This window comes from Miniopterus schreibersii (genome assembly GCF_964146895.1).
Source record: "Miniopterus schreibersii genome assembly, chromosome: 3".
Lineage (NCBI taxonomy): Eukaryota > Metazoa > Chordata > Mammalia > Chiroptera > Miniopteridae > Miniopterus > Miniopterus schreibersii.
Window position 1 is genome coordinate 44,833,084 of NC_138103.1, and position 23,446 is coordinate 44,856,529.

Below are 23,446 nucleotides of genomic sequence, written 5' to 3' on the forward strand. Positions count from 1 at the left end.
TCAATAATAATACATATAAGTCAATAATACATATTATCTATACACATAACACAATATATAAACTAATATGCATTTAGTACTTACTACATGCAAGGTATGATGATTTACATTTATTAGGTTATTTTAATCTATACAATGACTCATTGATAGGTATTATTACTTTCTCAATATTTAAATTGGAAATTGAACCCAGAGAGGTGAGTAGATTGCCCAGAGACACAGAGCTCTAAATGCAAGAGCTAGTATAAAAATATGGTCTGTTTGAATCTAGAATACATGCTTTATGCTTCCACAGCGGTGCTGGTGCTTCCTAAAGATCAGTTCAGATGCCTTAGATGACTTTAGTTGGGACATGCATGCAAAATTAAGAACAATGACTCACATGGTGAGAAAAGTGGTTCCTATTTTGGTTCTATTGTTCTGTTCTTTGATTATATCATGCTAAAAATGCCATTTGCATGCTTGGTCTTTAATATATGCTTAATGTTTGGTAACCTACCCTTTTAATAGGGAGTAGACAATAGTTTCTAGCCAGAGTTTAAAAACATGGTTTTCTCTTCACTTACAGCTGCTTTGAACTTAGGGTAATTGATGGAGGTTTTTCATTTATAGTACTTTTATAAAGTTTCCATCTTAGAGAAATGGAAGAAAATGCATTTATTTCAAGAAAATAATAAATAATACTGCAAGTAGTATACATAGGTATGGTATGAAAAAGACTGAAATTTGGGAAACCCAGCCCCAACAAACAGGTTAGTGTATTCAATTGGGTCAACATGCAACATCCCAAAGGGAGGTTAGGGAAATGTGATTAAAGTATGAATTCTCTTTTAAAGGGGGAATTGAAAAAGAGCCACAATTTCTGGCGCAACATATGTAAAGCAGATAGATATCAAGTGGGAAATGGTTCCTTGGTAAGAAATGTACTACAGGGTTAGTTGAGACTTAGATTTGATTTCACAGTAGGTCCAGCAAATTCTAACTTAAATTCCTATAGTAAATTTTGGATAAATTGTTCTCACCAACACCAAAAAAATTAGTTTCGTTCACTGGCAAGAGATTTTGCAGTTGCCAGGAACAGCACAAGTAGTAGGGTTCTTAATTCTTGGTGGTGGGGGGGGGGGGGGCGGGGTTGCAATAAATGTACCCTGGGCTCTGGGCTCGCGTGGGGAGGCAGGTGGAGGGGGTTGGGAATAGGACGGCAGGACAGCGGGGCTGGAATGAGAGAAGGGGACACGTTCAGGATGTAAAATCAGGGCGAGCGCGGAAGGAAGACACAACGTAGCATCACTGACACGACTAACTGAACTGTTAGCCGAGTTTAAATTAAGCAAAGTGTTCAGGGACTACAGCTGTAGTATTTATTTTAGTTGCACGTGATGGGAGCTGTTACTTCGCAGCCTGACAACCGATCCCCCCTCAAACTGGAAGGCTCTGGTGGGGCCAAGGCTCGGAAGAGGGGCCGCAGGCCTCCCCTGTCACCCGCCCCAATAGAGTCAGAAACGTGGGGCGTCTGACTATGGGGTGGGGGTGGGGGGAGAAGGAACGGTGTAGGGCGCAGACTCAGGCCGGGCGAACGCGCCCTTCCTCCGTCTAGTTTTTTCTTGTGCCCCGTACCCCTCGTATCTGAACCGCACCGGAGCGAACGTCAGGCCAGGAGACCTCAACCTTGTCAGTCAGGTTTCCAGCCGAACCAGGATTGACTTCTAATGCATCCATTTTGGTTGTCGCTGTGCTAATTTCCGAAAACCTAGCTGCGCCAGGCCTGCCCTGCGCTCTGCACACCCCTTCCCCTCCCCGAGACCCCGCCCTCTTCTCCCAGCCGTACCCACAAAAGGCAGTGCGGCTCAGCCCCGCGCCCCGCCGCGCCGCGCCCCGCCCCGAGCGTCGCCGTGCTGCAGCGAGCGGGGGCGGGCCCGGCGGGGCGGGGCGGCCGCGGAGCAGCGTCGTCCTTCCTGTCTCCGGCCAATCTCAGAATCGCCCCTGACCGAGCAGGGAGGACCCGGTGCGGAGACGGTCTCAGTACTTTTTCCCTTTTTCTGCCACGTCCCAACCATTGACGTGAGCCCACTCCTCAGGTTGCGATTGGATATGTGGATTTTCCCCCCCACAGAAGCCCTGTAAGCCTACTGGTCAGTGCTGCCTTGGGGGCGGGGTTTGCGTGCCCTCCCCCCCTTTGCCTCTATCGCGGCGCAAGGGGCGGGACCCGCCGCCGCCGCCTCTGCTTCCGCCGCCGTCGCCGCCGCCCCGGGCGCCGCCACCTGCCGCTGCGCGTTGGTCGGGGGAGGAGTCGGAGGCGGAGAAGAAGGCGGTGGTGGCGGGTGGAGGATCGAGCGCTGTTCTCGCTCCGGAGCCGCTGCACACTTCGGTGAGGGGCTTTTTTTTTTTTTTTTTTTTTAAATCTGGCTTGTTCTGATGTCGGGTATGTGAGGGTCGGGCGAGGAAATTGCTGCCTTTACCTCCTCCCTCTCGTAATTTCCCTCTAGAGGGAGCGGGGCCTGTCTCGGGTCCGCTGCGCCGGCCATGGTGGGTGGGGTTGATAGCTGGTGAGAGGCCTGCTTCGCCGCCTGGGCCCTGTCCAGCTGGGTCCCGGCGCCGCGCTCGCGTCCCGGCGGATGACATCGATCGATATCGGGGGTCTCCGCCGTCCGCTTTTTCTGCTGCCTCTTCTGCTGTCCTTGGTGCCGTGGCCAAGGACCCGCCGCCTTCGCCCCCCACTCTGCACTGTATGAGTTTCCTGTCACTAACACCCCCACCCACCTTCTCTGCCCATTTCCAGTCACCCAGCGCAGAGCTGACCCATCCTGCGCCATAGGCCTGCTGCCCCCTCTCCCGAAAAACCGTCCGTTGCCGTCGCTCTGCTGCCGTATTTGCATTTTCCCCGGTTATCACCGAGGCTCGGGCCCGCAGTCGTTCTTGTCCCGATATTAGCACCATTTCATCAATGCTTCTCCCCACGAAAGATGTCAGGTCAGAACACGCCTCTGGCAGAGGCACCTTCACTGGAGGCCTCCCTAAGATTACAGCTTTTAATCATTTTGCGCACATTCAAAATGGTGAGCGTAAAGCCTCTCAGTCCAAGTTAAAGAACAGGGGAGGAGATAGCCTTTTTGCAGGGAGGAAGAAGAATCTATTTAGGAGATGCCCCTCTCCAGGAATTATTATTAGTACATACTCATAAGCACTGCTGTCAATCTGCTGATGCTGTGAAGTTTACGATTTTTTAAAAAGGCCTCATAGGTTGTTTTTATCATGAACTATTTGATCAGTTAACATTTTTAAAATGGCAGTCACCTCTGCTGAAGACCAGATCATTTGAAGAGTATGTAAACATGAACAGAAATAAACGTTTGAGCTATTTTTTCAATTTTTAAATTGCCTTATGAAATTCATGCCTTTTTTTATATGCAATGCCTTTGTTTTTTCAAAATTAACTGCAGACATGTAAGCTTGATGTAAAATTCAGCAATATAGAAAAAGAATGATTAGGTGAACTGTGAACATTTCTTTTAATTCCCCAGTCCCATTTCAATGTGGAGAATTAACTGTTTATGTGCGTCTTTCTAATTGCACTTTTAAACACATATACATACATGTAAAGTTGTTGGGGAAGATGGTATACCAGACACATTGATACATCACTTGCTTTCTTTACTTAATTATATATCTTGGGTATCTTGTTACATATAGGTCTCCCTAATACTTTTTTTAAAAAGGCAAAGTAATATTTCATTAGTTTGATTGGACTAGGATTTATTTAACCATGACCCTTACTGAAAGACATTTAAATTAATTAGGTTTTTTTGATAGCACAAATAATGCTTTCTTTAAAGCTAACTTAAATTTATTGATGTTTTTAATTACAAACTTTAATCTTTCTAAATTTTAAAAACACACACAGTATGGGAGAATATAAGGTTCTCCTCCCACTTCCTCTAGTTGTACTTTCAGTCAACTGTTCAGGTAACTTCCTCTGTCTGTATCTGATTATTTCTGGAGCATGGTTCCTAGAAATGAAATTGCCGGGTTAAAGGGTAGGCATACTTTAAATTTTAATAACCTTTTCTTCCATTTAATAACCACTATTCTTTTCAAAGTTACTCATTACTGTTTTTTATGCATTTCTTCTCCAGATGAACTTTAGACTAAACTTGTAAATTAAATAAAAATCTTTAAGTATTTTGAATAAGGTTATATTGAAATTTTAGATTAATTTGGAGTGAACTGACCTTTATAATATCGAGTCTTCTTCCCTCAGAAATGTATGTATGTATGTATGGTATCATTCTATTTTATTCACATCATCTTTATATTCTTAGGGAAAGTTTTATATAGTTTTCTTTTTTCCGTATTTATTACATTCCTTCCTATAGTTCCAACTGTTTTTTGATTTGATTGCTCTGGTGCATGGAATTTTCAGTAACATTTTATTTTTTTATGGTTATAGGTAAGCTTTTGAATTTTTTGTTTTGTTTATCATGTATCAGATCACTTTTTTGAGTTGATCTTCTGAAAATATTCACAGCTTTGTGGCGTTCTATTCAATTTTTATAACTCACTACTCTGCCTATTTTATGGCCTATGTAATGTTGATTAATAGCAGTGATAGCTAAAAACTTGGTTTTGTGTCTGACTTTAAGGGAAATGCTTCTGATGTTTTAGCATCAATTATGATGTTTGCTTAGAGAATATTACATTAAAATATTTTCTTCTATTCTTGGCTTTCCAAGATGATGTTATTGTAGTTCATTTCTGATGACATTTTTACAAATCATAAATGGGCATTGAATTTTACTGATGTTTTTGACGTCTTTTGAGTAGTTACCTAAGGGCATTCACTAACGTTCCCTGGTTAATATTTTCCCAAGAGATCCCCTTTATAAAGAATCAACTATATTGAGAATAATTTATGTATTGAATATATGTAAAAGTGTATATTTAAAATGTACAGCTCAGTGTGTTTTGACAAATGTTTACAACTGTATCATCACCACCACAGTCAGTAGTAAAATATTTCCATTACAGTATTCAAGATCTAGAATAGTTCTGTTATCCCCAAAGGTTTCCTTCTCTTTTGCATTAAGTCACATTTGCACCCTAGGCCCCAGGAAACCATTTGTCCTCTTTTTCTCACTATAAATTGGTTTCATTTGTCTAGCATTTCATATAAATGGAGTAATGTAATAGTAATACGTACTCTTTTGCATCTTACCTTTTTTCTCTCAGCTTGATGTTTTTGAGGAACATCCATGATTTGTGCTTAACGGGTTCACAACTTTTTACTGCGGAGTCAATGGTATATTAATTTATTACAGTTTGTTGACCATTTCACTTATTTATGGATATTTGGATTATTTCCAGTTTGATGCTGTTATTAATAAATAAAGCTGCTATGAATATTTATTCATGAGTTTTTGTGTAAACATATGTTTTCATTTCTCTTGGTAAATACCTAGAAATAGGTTTGTTGGATTGTATGGTAAGTGAATGTTTAAATATAAGAACCTGCCAAACTGTTTCCCATTTTACAGTTCCAGTTGCTCTGTATCATCAACACTTGTCTTTCAGTCTTCTTAATTTTTGCCCCCCTAATGGGTATGTGGTAGTGTCACACTGTAACTGTAATTTGCATTTATCTGATAAATAACACCAAGAATTTACTCAGAAGTTTATGGGTCATTTGTATGTCTCCCTTTGTGAAGTATCTGTTCAAATATTTCACCGTTTTTAAAGATTGGTGTGTTTGTCTTACTGAGTTGTAAGAATTCTTTGTACATTTATTATACAGGTGCTTTATCCCACACAGACACATATACACACATTGCAATCTAAAGCTTACTTTTGTATTTTCCTAACTTTGTAAAATAGAAGAACTTTTCATTTTGATGACATTTAAATGGTCAGTTTTTTCTTTTATTGTTTGTGTTTCTATGTTAAGTTTCCACAGTGAAAAGTTGTGCAGATTTCCTCTTACGTTTTCTTCTACAAATTTTACAGTTCTTGCTTTACTGTCAAGGTGTATCATCCATTTGAGTTCATTTTTTTATATGGTGTGAGATAGAGGTCAAGGCTCACTTTCCGAGTTCTAGCATCATTTGTTGGAAACACTTTCCTTTACTCACTGAATTAACTTAGTCAAAACTGAATTGACCATATACGTGAGTCTGTTTCTGGAGTATTCCTTTGATCTTTGTACCTATCACTTTGCCAGTACCACACTGTCATAGTCATTGTTGCTTTCTAGTAAGTATTGAAATAAGGTAATGTGAGTCCTCCAACTTTATTCTTTTTCAGAATCATTTTGGCTATTTTAGCTCTTTTGCTGTTCCATAAATTTTTTAGAAGTGATTTGATTTCTACAAAAAGTACTGAGGGGATTTTCATTTAGATTGTATTGAAAGCATTGATCAGTTTGGAAAGAATTGATATCTTAATATTGAGTCTTCCAATTAATGACCACAGGAGATATCTCTATTTATTTAAATCTTCTTTGATTTCTTTCATCAGCATTTTGTAGTTTCAGCATATAGGTGTATGCTGAAAAAATCTCATTTTTGTTAGATTTATATCCAGGTATTTTATCACTTGTGATACCAGTGTAAATGATAATTTCCTTAAAATTTAGTATCAGTTGTTCATTGATAGATAGTATGCAGACATACAATTGTTTTTGTATACCTTGAATCTGGCAACCTTGCTAAATTCACTTAATCTAGTAAGGTGTTTTTTTTTTTTCATAGTTTCTTTGGCATTTTCCTATGTAAATAATGATGTCATTTGCAAATAAAGTACAGTTTTATTTCATTTTCACTTTGTGTGTATATATATTTCACCCTCCCTCCTCCCCCCCCCTTATTTTTTTGGCTAGGATCTCCAGCCTGGTATTAAACAGGAGTGGTGAGAGCAAGATATTTTTGTCTTATTCCTGATCTTGAGAGGAAAGCTTTCAGTCTTTAAGTATAAAGGGCCTTTTGTGAAGTTATTACGTATAGTGTTACATTAAGTGTAATAGGCCTTTTATCAAGGTAAGGATGTTCCCATTCTGTTCCTAGATTGCTGAGAGTTTTTATTATGAGTGGACATTGAGTTTGCTCAGATTTTCTTGCTGTGTTTGTTGAAGTGATCATGTGGATTATCTTCTTTGATCAGCTAATAAGTTGAAATACATTGATTTGTTTTCAAATGTTAACTTGCATTTTCTAGGTATACCACCCTTGGGCATGATGTATTGTCATTTTCATATATTAGTGGATTCCATTTGCTAATATTTTGTTGAATACTTTTTTATATCTGTTCATGAAAGATGCTTTTTTATATATTTTTGTATCAGGATAATGCTGGCCTCATAGAGTTGGAAAGTGTTTCTTCTTGTATTTTCTGAAAAATTTTAGATAGGCTTAATATTTGTTTCATAAATATTCATTAGAATTTGCAAAACTAACCCATATGGGCCTAGAGTTTTCTTTGTCGGAAGGTTTTATTTATTTACTTTAAATATATCTTTCTTGATTTCAGAGAGAGGAAGGGAAAGGGGGGGAGAGAGATAGAAACATCAATGATGAGAGAGTTGTCATTGATCGGCTGCCTCCTACCACGCCCCCGACTGAGGATTGAGCCCACAACCTGGGCATGTGCCCTGACTGGGAATTGAATTGCCATCTCCTTGGTTTTAAAGGATAAATTTAATTTCTTTTAATGGGTATAGGATGATTAGGGTTACCTTTTTTTGAAAGCTTTCAGTCTTTGACTATATGAGTTGCCTTTACTCATTAGGGTGAGCTTTAACAGTTTGCCTTTCAAAGAATATATCTATTTCATCTATTCATTGCCATAAAGTTGTTTCTTTATTATCCTTGTAATGTCTGTGGCACTTGTAGTGATATCCTTTCTTCCGTTACTGATACTGACAATGTGTCGTCTCTTTTGTCTTTATTAATGTGTTTTCAGGTTTATCAAAAATTTTTAATTAGTTTTTCCAAAGATCCAGTGTTTTTTTTTATTGCTTTTTACGTTTTTAATTTCATTGATTTCTGCTCTTTACTATTTCTTTTTGTATGCTTTGGGCTTAAATCTACTCTATTGTAATTCCTTAAGGTGTAAGTTTAGGCCATTGATTTGAGACTTGCTTTTCCTTCTTAGCACTTCTCACCAATTTTGTTATTTTAATATTTTCTAAGTTCTTATGTGACTTTCACTTTGACTTATGTGTTATTTACAAGTATGTTATTTAATTTCCAAATATTTGATGATTTTACCTAATTTCTGTAATTGATTTCTATGTTTAATTTTGTTGAAAATGGATAATATCGATTATATAATTTCTCTTAAGCTCTTCGAAGGTTTTTTTATGGCCTAGAATATGGTTAGACTTGGTCAATGTTCTGTGTGCACTTCCAAATAATGTGTATTTTGCTTTTGGGTGGAGTATCCTATAACTTCTGTATTCCATATTAAAGATTAATTTCAATATTTTATATTAAATATGCTCTAATTGTCATGTCAGGTTGATTGATGGTGCTTATTAGGTTGTCTGCTTCCTTACTGAGATTCTTTCTACTTGTTTTGTTGATCACCACAGGAGGAGTTTAAGTCTCCAAGTATAATGGCATATTTATTTCTCCTTTTTGTTTTAACAGGTTTTGCGTCATGTATTTTGAACCTCTGTTGTTAGGTGCATATATATTTAAGATTGTGTATCTCCTTGGTGAATTGACTCATTTGTCATTATATAATATTCCTCTTTATCTTAGGGAGTATTTCTTCTTCTGCAGTCTACTTTATCTGATATTAATATTTCCACAACACCTGTCTTTCAGTTAGCTTTTACATGATGTATCTTTTTATTTTGAATTTATGCCTTTATATTTAAAGTGGGTTTGCTGTAGACAGCTCACTTTTTTAATCCATCCTGACAATCTGGCTTTTTAATTCGGTTTTTTAAACCATTTATGTTTAGTGTAATTATTGATGTGATTGGATTTAAATCTACCATCTTACTAGTTTTCTATTTAACCCATTTGCTCTATGTTTTGTGACCATTTCATCTTTATTTTACCTTCGCTACTTATTTTGATTATTTTGTTTCTGTATGGTTCACATTATGCATCTTTAATTCCAGTCTATATTCAAGCAATGTAATACCATTTTTTATAGCGTCAGAGCCCTACAGCAGCATATTTTCAATTTATCTTTACTGTAATCTTTGGCACTATTATTGTCATACATTTTGCTTTTACTTGTGCCATGCCATAAATATATAATACCTTGCTGTTACGTTTGCTTTAGACCTGCACTGTCTAGTATCTTAGTCACTAGTCAGTGTGACTATCTCTATTGTGGTAGCCATTTTTCAAGTTTTAGCTACATGTAGCTTTTAGTTTTAACTAAAACTAAGATGTAGAATATTTCTGTCTCACAAAATTCTGTCAGACAGTGCTACTTTACATAGTTCTGGTTTGAAATGACTAAAAATAAGAAAAAAAAATTTACATTTACCTTCACTTTAATTATCTTTAGAGTTCTTCACTTTTTTGTAGAATCAAGTATTTGTTCTTTCTGCCTGAAGAACTTTGCAGTTCAGATCTACTGGTAACAAAGTTTCTTGGATTGGCTTACAATACTTTATTTTACCTTTTCTTTTGAAAGATATTTTGCTGGATACAGAATTCTTGTTTACAGTGTTTTTCTCACACGTTATCACTTTAAGGATGCCATTATATACTCTTTGGCTTACGTTGTTTCTGACAAGAAGTTGTAATTCTTTATTCCTCTTTCTGCATCAAAATGTTGCCTTTATTGTTGGGTTTTTATAGTAGGTTGAATATGATTTGTCGTGTGTGTGTGTGTGTGTGTGTGTGTGTGTGTGTGTTTTGTATTTATCCTGATTTTTGTGGTTCACCACTGAGTTTCTTAGATTTATGGTTTGATCTTTTATTCACATTTAGAAAATTCTCAGCATTTTTCATCTAATAGATCTTATGTACCACTTACTCTTTTCTTGTGGGATTCCAGTTACACAGGTGGTACTTCATTTGCTACATTTCCACAATTCTTGGAGGCTTTGTTCGGTTGTTTCTCACACACAGATTTCTTAAAAATTACTTTGTAATTCAGTTTGGGTAATTTCTCATGACCTGTCTTGAAGCTCATTTATACTTTCCTTGACTGGTCTTTTTATGAGCCTATAAAATACAATCTCCATCTATGTTAATGCGTTCTTTATTTCTTACAATTTTGTTTTCATTCTTGAAATCTTTGATCTGTTTCTTAACCCTACCCTAGGAGTAAAGGCCCTTTTTCTTTTAGCTAGCCCCTAGTCACAATGGAGGAAAGTGATTGCTGCCCTCCTCCCAGTGGATCAGTGCCTTTTTTTTTTTTTTTTTAAGTAGGGGTTATGATTTAGATAGGGTTTCATTCGTTTCCTACATTTGCAGTCACTCTCTTACTTCTGCCACTGAAAAATGGCTTCTTTAGTCTCCCAACCTGTTTCTAATCTTTTCAGCACCCAGTAGAGATCTGTGGACAAGAGCCTGTATGTTTCTGCAATTCTCAGAGATTCTATACTCTTCATCTTTACCTGCAATATAATTACCTGACAGAAGGACACTTAAACACTCTTTAGAGGGAAGTAAATTATCCAGAGCCTCTAGAAAATCACATCCAGCATTCAGGAAGGATACACTTTGTAATTTCTATGGGAACTATTAAAAGAATGACGCTAAAAGGTATATCAAATAAGCTAGTAGATAAAATGGAATTGTACCAAAGAAATCAAGAAAGGAAGAATAAAGGAACAAAGAACCGATAAGAAAAATGAAAATAAGATGATACTTAAACCCATGTACATTGGTAATTATGTTCAATTTAAATGGATTAAATGCTTCAGTGAAAATACAAATATTATTGGGCTTTAAAAATAAGTGAGATCCAACTATATTCTCTTTATAGAAAAAAAAATACTTTAAATGTAAAGGCTCAGATAGGATGAAAGTAAAAAGATGGAATAAATATTGTCTGCAAACACTCATCAAAAGAAAGTTTATGTGGTTCTATTAACATTGTACAAGATAGACAAGGCAAAAGAAGTATTTAAGTGATGAAGAGGAAAATAGAATAAGTGGGTCAGTTCATCAATACATAAAAACCTTAAGGTTTTTATAGTTTTATACGCATGTATTAGTAAAGACGAAAGGTTGAAAGTTGGTAGTATATACTCGAAACTGAAAGGGAGAAACAAATCAAACTCAATGAAAGAGAAAGAAATAGTAAATGTAAAAATAGAAATCAATGAAATAGAAAAATTTTATTGTCAGTTTGTTGAGAGGACTTTTTAAAAATAATAAATTTATAACGAACTGATGAACAAAAAAAATGGGAGAAGACACAAATTACCAATACCAGGAATGAAAAGGGGGGCATCACTACAGATTCTATAGATATTGTTAATAAAAGGAAATTACGAACAACTTTATATTAATACATTTGATAATTTAAATGAAAGATCATAATCCTTAAAAAACACAATTTATCAAAACAGACATGAAAAAATTGAAAATCTGAGTTGTCCAATGTCTGTTAAACAATTTGAATTAATCATAGAACTTTTCCACAAAGAAAATCCCAGGCCCAGATGGCTTCACTGGTAAATCTTCTAAACATTTAACTAAGTTATGATGTCAGTTTTACGCAGACTGTTCTGAAAATAGAAAAGGGGGGGAGAAAAAACATTTTCCAGGATATTTTATGATTTTAGGATAATGCTGATAGGAAAACCTGACAAGAACATGACAAAGAAAAGAAATTGTATGCTAGTATTTTTCATGACCATACCTACAGAAATAATTCAGTGATATGTAAAAAGGGTACTATATCACAGACTTATACCAGGAATGCAAGATTGGTTTAATGTTTTTAAAATATTCAATGTAATCTACTTTAACAGAACAATGTAGAAGAACCATAAGATCATCACTGTAGATACAGAGAAATCATTTGACAAAATTCAACATTTGTTTGTGTTAAAAATCCTTCTCAAATTAGGAATCAAAGGAAACATCCTTAATTTTTTAAGACTATCAACAAAAAATCCACAGCTAATATCATAGTGAGTGAAAGTTCTAGCCAAATATTGGAGGAAACTGGAAGAATTCAGGATCCATTCCAGTTTACAGGTAGAAAACAACCTCAAAGACAACAGTACAGAATCTGATGTCCACAAAGGTATATTACTGAAATATAATTTTTCTTTTTATAATCATTCCCATTTCTATAAAAGATGACCATAATGAGACTAACTTGTGTCCAAAATGAAGTCTAGTTTTAATAAATTTGGCTTGATTATTTACCTAAGTGACAAAGGAATAGTGGCTGACCATATTAGGCTCTTCTAAGTCTGCTTTGCTGCAACTTTTCATAAAGAATTTCAGATTGAACTTTCAAAAGCTTCTCAGGGCTAGAAAGCCAAGCTGAGGACTTGTTCAGTTGTGTCCTGTTACGAGAACAGATTTTTATTGAATTTATGCAAATACATATATTGTAAAAAATAGGAATATTTAATAAGAGTTTCTGAATTCTGGAGGGATCAGGTAGGGAGAAAAAGGTAAGTTTTTCAACTTTTGTTAACAAAGGTACACTTTATCAAATTGCTGTAAGTTGTATAGATGGTATAAAATAGAGGAAAAGGGAGCCCTTTAAATCTGGAAACAAGATGTTAAAGAACTAGCAATATTTTAAATGAAGTCATAGAAATTATAACCATCTTTATTATTTTATTTAGTGTTAATGTAATTCTTGTTTTGCTTCACCTTGGGTTAATAGCTTAATGAATCAAATCAGTTTTCCATTAAAGTTTAAAAATGTTTTACCTTCAGTTCAGTGTTATGATCTTAAAGTTATCTTAGATCATGTGAACTTAAAAAACATTTGGATTAATTTCTATAATTCTGAGAGTATACTTGCTTTATAAAACACTTTTTTAAAGACAAATAGAGCTTTTTACAAATTCATTTTGGCAATACCATTTGGAGACGGAAAAATGTATAACACAGACAAAACATTCAGAAAGACATAAACAGATCTTACTGCTTTTGTTTTGAAATGTTTATCCATGTCTCATGTGTAAAACTCAAAAGTAATTGGATACAAATTGTGTTTCTGGCAAATGAACTAAGTTAAGGTTACTTGCTCAGATGGCCAGTGCTTTAGTAGATTTTTTATCTGCACGCTGTAAAAGGATCCTTTCAGAGATGTTTTTGGAGTCATTTTGTCTTTCAGAAGCTTCTGTTCAAAGAATGCATTTCATTGTTTCATAGTGGTTCAGAATTTCTCTTTTAAGGGTGCCCCTTAAGGTGGACTTGTCTAAGTTAAATGTTATCCAGAGTGGCCTCTACAGTTCCAAAAATAACCCATTTTCCAAAAGGCACAAGATGTTGGTCCATTGACAGGTAGAACTCATCTTTGTCTTTTGATTTCTGAAGATGTCTTAATTATGAGGGGCCCTGTTTTCCAACAACTGGCCTAAAACACAGGGAATCATGTTTTCCTCCTTTTGAACAGAATAGGGTGACTTACCAAGAAGCTTCCACAAACAAAATACAGGTATGCACAGTAAAGCCAGAGAGCTCAAAACCTAGACAGTAGACTTGGACCCAAGAGAGACTTAGTCTCCAAGTCCAGGATTGATGAGAAAGCAGTGAGCTCAGTGGGATCTGTGGGTGCCAGCACGTGTTTGCCCATTTGATATCTTGGAGTCACTGGAGACCTTTGGGTCCCACATCTGATGCCATGAACTGTCAAAAGTTCAGAAATAACAGAAGTAAAATTAATAAATCACTGAAGTAGTAGTAATTAGTAAAAGTTATTGTGTACACACCAAGAAGAAATTTGTAAACCAGGAGCACTCAAATCAAAACATGGAATTAGGCTCAGGGGCATATTGTTATAAAGCAGCTTATTTAGTGAGAAAGTTATTGGTTACAATATAGATGCTCCTTGACTTATGATTAGGTTGTGTCCTGATAAACCCACTGTAAATTGAAAATATTGTAAGTCAAAAATGCATTTAATACACCTACTTAGCCTAGCCTATATTAAATGCACTTACATTAACCTACAGTTGGGCAAAATCTTCTAACAGCCTATTTTATAATTAAATGTTAAATATCTCATGTCATTTATTGACTGCAGTATCCAAAAAAAATGCAACGGAGTACACTGTAAAGTATTGGTTGTTTGCCCTTGTGATCCTGTGCCTGACTGGGAGCTGCAGCTCACTGCTGCTGCTGCCCAGCATCACAAGAGTATCATACTGCTAGCCAGGGAAAGGATCAAAATTCAAAGTAAGGTTTCTACTGAATGCATATTGTGTTCACCCCATCATAAAGTCAATAAATTGTACGTCAGACTGTTATAAGTCAGGGATCATCATAAGCAGAAAATTACCCAGGTCCATTTAGCCTTGCAAAACAAGCTAAATTAATGTTTGCTCATATGACTCAGACTGGCTTTTTCTGTTCAGGGGATATTCAAGTCTGGTCTTTGTTTTTGATTATAATACAACCAAAAGAATATGAAATAAAATTAGAAAAGTACATTTAGAATAGCATGAAAATATGTAAGATACCTAAGAATAAATCTAATAAAACTTGGGCAAAACTTTTACACTGAAAATTATAAAACAGTGCTAAGAAACATTTTAAAATACTTAAACAAATGGAGAATTATTCCATATTTATGTAGTAGGAAACTCAGTATTATTAAAATATCAGTTTTCCCCAAGTTGAACTATAGTGTCAGTAAAAATCCCAGAATTTATTATTTTGGTCAAAGAGATTCCAAAATTTATATAAAAATGTAAATGTCTCAGCTGTCAAGACTTTTTATGAAGTAATATTAAGACAGTTTGTATTAAAACAGTTTTCAGGTGGTGTGCAGTGGCATACTGATGTGCTGCAAGAATTTTTAAAACATGCAGTAACTGACTAGTTAGTTAGAGGCACTGACCTCTCTTTTTTCCCTTTAGATTGTCAAATTAAAAAATTACAGCAGCCAACACAACAATAGCCATCTGGTGTGAACGAATCAAAATTATGCCCTTTTTTTTGTCAAATTGGCAAAAATACATTTTTTGGTGTGCTGCAGAATTTTAGTAATTAGCTTATGTGTGCCATGAGATTAAAAAGGTTGAAAATGGCTGTATTAGAACAAGAGAGACAAAAAGACCTAGGAAGAATAGAGTGTCTAGAAACTATACACCTTCACATATGTGGTTTCTTGGTTTATGACAAAAGCTCTACTGATGTTAAGGGAAAGCATTTATTTTTAATAAACTGTTAGGTAAACTGGGTATCTATATCTGAAAAAAAGAACATACTATATTTAAAAGTTCACTTGAGTTGGATAATAGATCTAGATATAAAAGCTAAAATTACCAAGCTTCTAGAAGAAAACCTAGGAGAATATATTTACCTTGTGGTAGGCAAAAATTTCTTAGAATATAAAATTGATGTTAGAATACATAATATTAAGAATTTCTATTCATCAAGACGTCATTCAGAAAGGGAAAAAGCAAGCCACATACTGCAAGAATACATTCATAATAAATCTGATGAAGGTCTTGTATCCAGAAAATACAAGTAACTTACAAATCAAAAGGGAAAAGGCACAAGCAACCCAATTTTTAAAATATGCAAAAAAGTGAGCAGATTCTTCACAAAGGAAGATACCCAAGAGGCCAATACACATAGGTAAAGGTGCTCTACATTATTACTTATCAGGGAAATGTCACAATGCAGAACCATCACACCCCTACCAGAATGGCCGAAATTAGAGACTGACAATACAAGTGTTGCCAAGGATGTGAAACAACTGATGCTCTTCTATATTGCTGGTGGGAATGTAAATTGTTTCAGCCACTTTGGAAAACTAGCAGTACCTGTTATAGCTAAACATAACCCTATACTGTGATTCCAGGTCATATGTACCCAAGAAAGGTAAAACAAAACATAAAAACCATGTACAAAGATGTCTATAACAACATGAATGAATCTCAGAAATACTTTGTTGAGCAAAAGTAGAATACTGTATGATACCACTTGTATGAAGTATAAAATAGGAAAATCTAATGTGGGGTAATAGAAGTCAGGAAAAGTGGTTGCCTGTGGGTTGGGAGGAGTTAATGACTTGGAAGGGGCAAGTGAAAACCTTCTGAAGTTAGTGTTTAATGTCTTGAACTAGGTGGTATTTATTCAGATGTATACCCGTGTAAAAATTCATTGAACTGCAATGTGTGCTTAAGAGTTTTGTGCTTTATTATTGTAAACAATTCTTCAACAAATGATTGCAAAGAAAAGGAAATACTTTAAAAGTTTTACCATGAAAATTTGCAGACAAATTTCTATAGAGTACAAGAAACCCCATCTACACATCATCTTGTTTCAACATTATGCCATGCTTGCTTTTTATCTCCCCAACCCGCTCCTCCACTCATAATGTGCTTTTTTTTTGTAGTTAGCACGCAATTAAGTGTCTAAACATCAGCTATATTAATTCTGAGCACATTTTGTGACTTTTATCATCAAATATCATTTGCAACGTTTTTATGTACATAACATTAAATTTTCTATTTTCCTGTACCCTTGTTTTTTTGCTTTTCTAGCTTTGATGTGGAAATAAATCTCTACTGCTTCTTTATTATGAACTGATTTGACTTGTGTATCTCAAAGGAGGGTGGGCCACATGTGAATCAGAGATTTTACTATCTAAATGAGAGATAAATTTGAGGCATATTCATCATCTTGTTTTTTTAATGGACTGGTATTTTATTCTTTCATCTCAATTTGTTTTAGACTCCCCTTTAATATTTTTTTCTTTCTTAGCCAATATTACCTCCATTAAACCATAGAAAAATTTTATTGTTCCAGTGTGTTGGGTATATGCTCATTCAATTCTTTCTTCACAGTTTCTCTCTATAGATAGATTTTTAAAAACAATTATTTATAATACTTTTAAAACAGCATAACATCTTATAAACATTTGGTGAGATAAAGGTTTTACCGTAACAAGTGGGAAATACATTTTTTGACTATTTAAATATAAAATTTGGGTATTATCTAAAAATGTTTCTGATTACATATATTTTATGTTTCACATATGTTTTTAATGTAGTTTCACTATATCAATGCTGAGCTTATTGTTTCTCTTTTACAATAGTTTACAGAAAGTTTTCAGAGAAGAATAGTATTTAAGCAAGGTTAGCTTTTTATCGGAATACCTCTAGGTGTTACCAGGGATAGCAAACCCATTTCTTCTCAGAAGTTTAGTGTTTGTACTTTAAAATTTTCCCTCTGATTTAGGTATTATCATTTCTACAATTGTTTATCTGCAGAACTTGGTAGTCACAAATTTTGTGTGGCAGCCTATAACTTCAAAATCTAGTCGTTGAGTAGAATACTTGATTTCCTGCAGTTAGTTTTAGTAATGTGTCCAGATGTTTATAGTGATGTATAGAAATATTACCACCTCAGCCCTTATTTATTGTACATCTGCTAGTTAGATCTACTTGAATATTTTGCAGTTGTGTATATGTATAAGCAACCATTTGTGCTTGTGGATAGAAGATAAGAAAAATCTAGAGGTAGATTAAAGAGAATATGTAAAAGTGAGAATAATTGAAGTGCAAGCTTAAGTTGTTCAAAATAGATACTATATTAATCTCTTGGAATATTTGCTTAGCCTTAGCAGCTGAAAATAGAAAGACAAAGTACTATTTATAAGTTAAGTTAAAGTATAATTGGTTCCAGTATGTACAAAACAGCTTTCTAATAGCATTTGTCATTGTCACAAACTCATTTTGTCATGAAGTTTATGTTTCTGAGTTTATAGCTGCAGTATAATAATTACCAAAATTTTGTATGACAAAAGAATTTTTTTACTAAAAGGAAATGCAGGCTAAATAATAATAGAAGTTTGTTTTAAAAGGAATTTTGAGAAACATTTTTAGGGTATTTGGAAACATGTAAAGCTAAATATGGGAGAATATAAAATAAATATTACAGTGGGCTTGGGAGAGTAATCAAGACTTCCCCCTCTAAATATTTGGATCAAATTGTATTGTTTTTCAACTAACTTATCCATTTCTAGAAAAGACCCTTTAAAATGTTTTTTTGTTTGGGTACCTGAAACTGATACACTTTTATTAACCAATGTCACCCCAATAAATTCAATAAAATTTTTTAAAAATATGCATTCATATGATTCTAGAAAGGACACTTAAAGGTGAGTTATTTCTTGGCAACCTACTATTGAATTGGAAAAATTTTTGCAAATCATATAGTATGTGATAAGGGGTTAGTATCCAAAACATATAAAGAATTTTACAACCCAATAGCAAAAAATCTAATTAGAAAATGGGCAGAGGATATGACTAGACATTTTTCCAAAGAAGACTTACAGATGGCCAACAGGTACATGAAAAAATGCTCGACATTACTAGTCATCAGGGAAATGCAAATGAAAATGCAGTGAGATATCAACTCACACCAGTTAGAATGGCTTTTATGAAATAGTCCAGAAATAACAAGTGTTGGAGAAGATGTGGGAGAAAAGAGAACCCTTGGTGCAGCCACTATAGGAAACATGGAGGTTCCTCAGAAAATTAGGAAGAGAATTACCATATGACCCAGCAATTCCATTTTGGGGTATTTATCTGGAGAAAATGAAAACACTAACTTGAAGAGATGTGCACTCCACCCCATGGAAACAGCCTAAGTGGTGTCCATCGATGGATAAATGGATAAAGAAGATGTGGTATAAAGTCAAGGAATGCCAAGGGTTCCTGCATCCAACCAGAAGTACAGAGGGATTCTTCCCTAGAGCCTTTGGGGGGCACATGGCCCTACTGACACCTTGATTTTTCACTTTTAGCCTCCAGAACTAGGAGAGAAATTATTTTAAGCCACCTCCCCAAAATATGATCTTCCTGGGGAAAAATGTGGTCATGTATATATATATCATGTCCCCAAAAATGTATACACACTTTGAATAATTATTAATTCCAATGGATTAAATCTGAAAAGAAAGAAACATCAATTGAACTATCAGAAAAAAAGTATATATACATTTTTTTGGGACACCATATATGTGTGTGTGTGTGTATAATAGAATATTCTGCAACAACCTGGATGGACCTTGAGGGCATTATGCTAAGTGAAATAAATTAGACAAAGACAAATACCATATGATCTCACTTGTATGTGGAATCCAAAACAAAGCTCATAGATACAGAGAACAGACTGGTTGTTGCTAGAGGTGGGGAAGAAGAGGGAGGCAAAATGGGCAAAAGGGTCAAAAGCACTAACTTTCAGTTATAAAATAAGTCATAGAGATATAATGTACAGCATGGTGACTAGAGTCAATAATACTTTATTGCCTATTTGAAAGTTGCTGAGAGAATAGGTCTTAAAAATTCTTATCACAGGAAAAATAATTTGTAACTGTGTACCACCATATTAACTAGATTTATTTGTGATTGTTTTGCAACATATGCAAGTACTGAATCATCATATGGATGTACATGAAACTAATGTTATATGTCAATTATCCCTCATTTTTTTATTTTAAAAAGTGAGTTCTGGCTCCCAGCAGATGGGTCACTGGAGTATAGAACCATGCTTTCCGTTGAAACTCTTCTTCTGGAAGTTCAACTCATTTCTCTCTCCATATGTGTAAAGCTTCATTTGAATCAGTTAAATTTAAATTCTAAAAGTAAGTGCCCTGATTCGGTAGTTACTTAATGAGTTCCTACTAGGTGACAGGTGGAGTATAGGTGCTAAGCAGCAGTTATGACATTGCCAACAAGCAAAAAACCAGTCAAATACCTTTTGCTACTGTCAACCACAACATGATGTGGTTGCGTGCTGAGCAGAAGTAGAGCTTTTAAAGGGAGAAAATACACTTTCATGAGATGGTATTAGAAAATCTTTGTTTTAGTAATAGGTGGAACTATATGAAAATCCAGCATCTAAGAACATGTAATTTTCATTATATGTATTTGTTATCTGGTGCAGGATATTTTGTTAAGCTGCAATAGACTTAACGGCTCAGAACATTTATAACCTCATTGTTAGGGTGGGTCAGAAATTCAGGAGCAACCTGGCTGGGTAGTTTTGGCTCAAGGTCTTTCATAAGGTTTCTCTCAAAATTTAGGCTGGGTACAATCATCTGAAGACTGACTGGATTGTGGCTGAAGAAACTGCTTCGTAGATGGTTCATTAACATGGCTATTGTCCGAGGACCTCAGTTCGTCAAGAACTGCCAGTTACTTATCACATGAACCTTTCCATAGGACTATTGAGTGACCTCGTGATGTAGCAGCTGCCTTCTCTGAGAAAAAGAGAGCCAAGAGAGAAAACAAGGAGGAAGCCACAATGCATTTTATGCCCTGATTTTGTAGATCACACACTGTCATTCTATCACATTATCTTCATTAGAAACAAGTATAGCTCACGCTTAAGGGGAGCAAATTAGGCTCTGCTTTTTTGAAGGGTGAAGTATTAAAGAATTTGTGGACATATTTAAAAATCACTACATTCTAATAGAGTGCTTTCGGGTGGCAGGAATATTTGTCCATTTTGTTCATTGTTGTATGCTCTGCACTGCAAATAGTGCCCTGGAATGTATCAGGATAAAGCCTATTCCAAAGAAAAGAGTTTAGATAAAATACTCATGAACTTAAATCCATGGTTATCCTTTAAGTTTGCCATGTACATATGTACTGTGAATCTGTGATGATTTAAGTTACTTCAGATATTTTTCTTATTAAAACAATATTAGAGCCTGGCCGGGTGTGGCTCAGCGGTTGAGCATCGACCTGGGATCCAGGCGATCAGGGTTTGATTCCTGGTCAGGGCACATGCCCGGGTTGTGGGCTCGATCAATGACTCTCTCATCATTGATGTTTCTGTCTTTCCCTCTCCTTTCCTATCTCTGAAATCAATAAAGATATATTATATATATATATATATATATATATATATATATATATATATATATATATATATATATATATATGAGCTTTTATTTTTGCCAGTATGATTTTTAAAATATATTTTTACTCTTTAGCTATTGCTAGCAATATGACTCAATTCAGAGAGAGGATTGCAACCTGTTGCTAAATTTTTAATTTATATGGGGAAAATATGTGTGTATACTCTTAGGTATGTTAATAGCTATCCATGACTAGACAGATAGCATATAGTTAAATTCATTTGTAGAACTATCATCTAATAAATTTGAGTTGATGATAGGCAGTTAGCAATAGCTCAAATGTTTAAATAAGGTGTTTAAATTAAAAATTAATTCCTTATTGAACTTTGAGAAGAGCAAATATGACAACTTTTGAAATAGTAAATAAGTATATTAATTTCAAAATTGCAGGTCTTTTTATATTTGTTACATGGTAAATTTTGATTTTTCTAATTTAGAATAAGATTAAAATAATCTGAATGATCAATTGACTACTGTAAAGCATAAGTATATCATTATTTACACACATTAATTTTTAATTGTCATAAGCCATTATACATTATACATTGTATGCATTATATATTAATCATGATAAGCCCAAGTTTGTATTCTTAGGTTTAACTTTTTTAACAAGCCAGGGCTAAAGGAACAATATAGTACTTGATGGAGAAACAAAGATAGCAGAGTGTACTAGGGTCCCAAATAATTTGATCACATACCCCAATCAGCACTTCTCCAAATATATTTGCTTATTTACTTATAAATTGTATGTGTGTTGTTATTGTCAATCTTAATGATGAAATATACTTCAAGATTTTTCAAGAGGAGATGTAAAACTGTTTTCAGATTGGCCTTCTCATAGTTATGAGGTTTTTCGATTAACTTGTCTGATCAGATTGGTTTTGTTGTTATAGAGCTAACAAAGGTTTCACGAGAAGGAGGAGAAGTATTAGTTTTGCCTTTTTTGTTTTGTGCTTGTATTAATGCTTTGTTTAATCCATGGTTTTTTTGTAGGAATCTTCAACTTATTAATTGTGTGAGTAAAAACTAAGTCACATCCAAAATTCCATTGAACTAGGCACACAAAAACTTCCATATATGTCACAGTTTACTGAAAAAGAGCCAGCAGGTAAGCAAGGTGTCTCTGTCAATTTCTGTGCATTGAGGACTTTATATTTTTCTTTTCAGATATCTCAGTACCATACATGACGTGATTATAGTCTTACTTAAGGCCATTTTTTATCCATATATTAAATATTTGTAAAGTTTAATTTCTAATTTTTTATATGAAAATAAGTGCAAATAGAAATTTTTATATTTTCTTTTCACACCCCCTTGGTTTCTATTGTGCTTTCCACTTTGGAGACTATTTCTTTGGAGTTGTTGTTAAGGGCACTGGTTCTGGAGTCATACTATTGGATTGTGGGGCATACTTACCTAAGTACTTAATTTTAACCTTAACTTCTTGGTCTTTAAAATAAACTACAGTATTTACCTCATTAGGTTGTTGAGGGGATTAAGTAACATAATACTTGTTATTGTATTTTATAAGTACATGTTTGTTTTTCTTTTATGCTTGGAAGCAATTATATTTTTTATTTTAATGCAATAAAAATATGCAACCATCATATTTATTCACTATTTCATATACTGTGAGATAGTAATTTTGTTTAGGTCCTGCATTGTATATGTAAAATCAAATTGACTAAGTAAGCTTATACTTTATATATATAAAATAATGTCTTATTTAGTAAAAAATGCTACTGTTTACTACATGTTTCTCAGTCATCAGAACTTAGTATTCAAGTTATGCAGCTGTTGATGGCTTTTCTTACCATAATGTATACCATTGGTAATTCTGAAAAGTTGGGTAGCATGTGTTTGACTTGGCTCATCATTGTTTTCTTTTAGAAAATTTTATCTGACCCTAACTTTGGGATTCATTTACTGTGGTCTAGTTGGTTTTTTATGGTAGTATAAATACCATTTAAAGAAGTTACCTGTTACCTTTCACAGGAACGTATTCACTCTTAATGTAATTGAAACCATCATGATATCATGTGCTAATAATTCAGTCAACAAATATGTATTGAGCACTTATATGTAAGGTACTTTACTTAGATAATTTGGAGGATCATTTTCCAATCCTTAATGAGCTTTTGCAGTATAGTAGCTTGGCATATGAAAAATTTTTTGGTGGGTTACATTATTAAAAAAATACCTTAAAGGAACCAAACTTTAAAAGATATGTCTGTGGGTAAAGAAGCCACATAACTCTGATAACATAGTATTTTATAGTACTACTGAGGTACACTTAATGTTCAGTAGCATATGATTTGGCAAATAGCATATATGTTGAAACAATACCCCCACTAGTTGCCAAAATGAAGGTCATTGCTGCGACTTTTATTTTTAACTCTATGTT

At 34.7% G+C, this 23,446-nt stretch overlaps 1 protein-coding gene across 4 annotated transcripts in view; it reads left to right on the forward strand.

Annotated features, from left to right (window-relative positions):
• The first annotated feature begins 1,880 nt into the window (after nt 1–1,880).
• PJA2 (praja ring finger ubiquitin ligase 2) overlaps nt 1,881–23,446 on the forward strand; it is a 63,477-nt gene continuing 41,911 nt past the window's right edge. For 2 of the 4 annotated variants that reach the window (XM_081133208.1, XM_081133209.1), the window contains exon 1: nt 22,041–22,159. In XM_081133208.1, coding sequence (XP_080989334.1) covers nt 22,120–22,159 — 40 coding nt within the window. In that variant the 5' untranslated portion in view covers nt 22,041–22,119. Of the gene's footprint in view, nt 2,369–22,035; nt 22,160–23,446 lie in introns of those variants that run through there. The other 2 variants (XM_081133210.1, XM_081133211.1) reach the window with 2 other exon arrangements.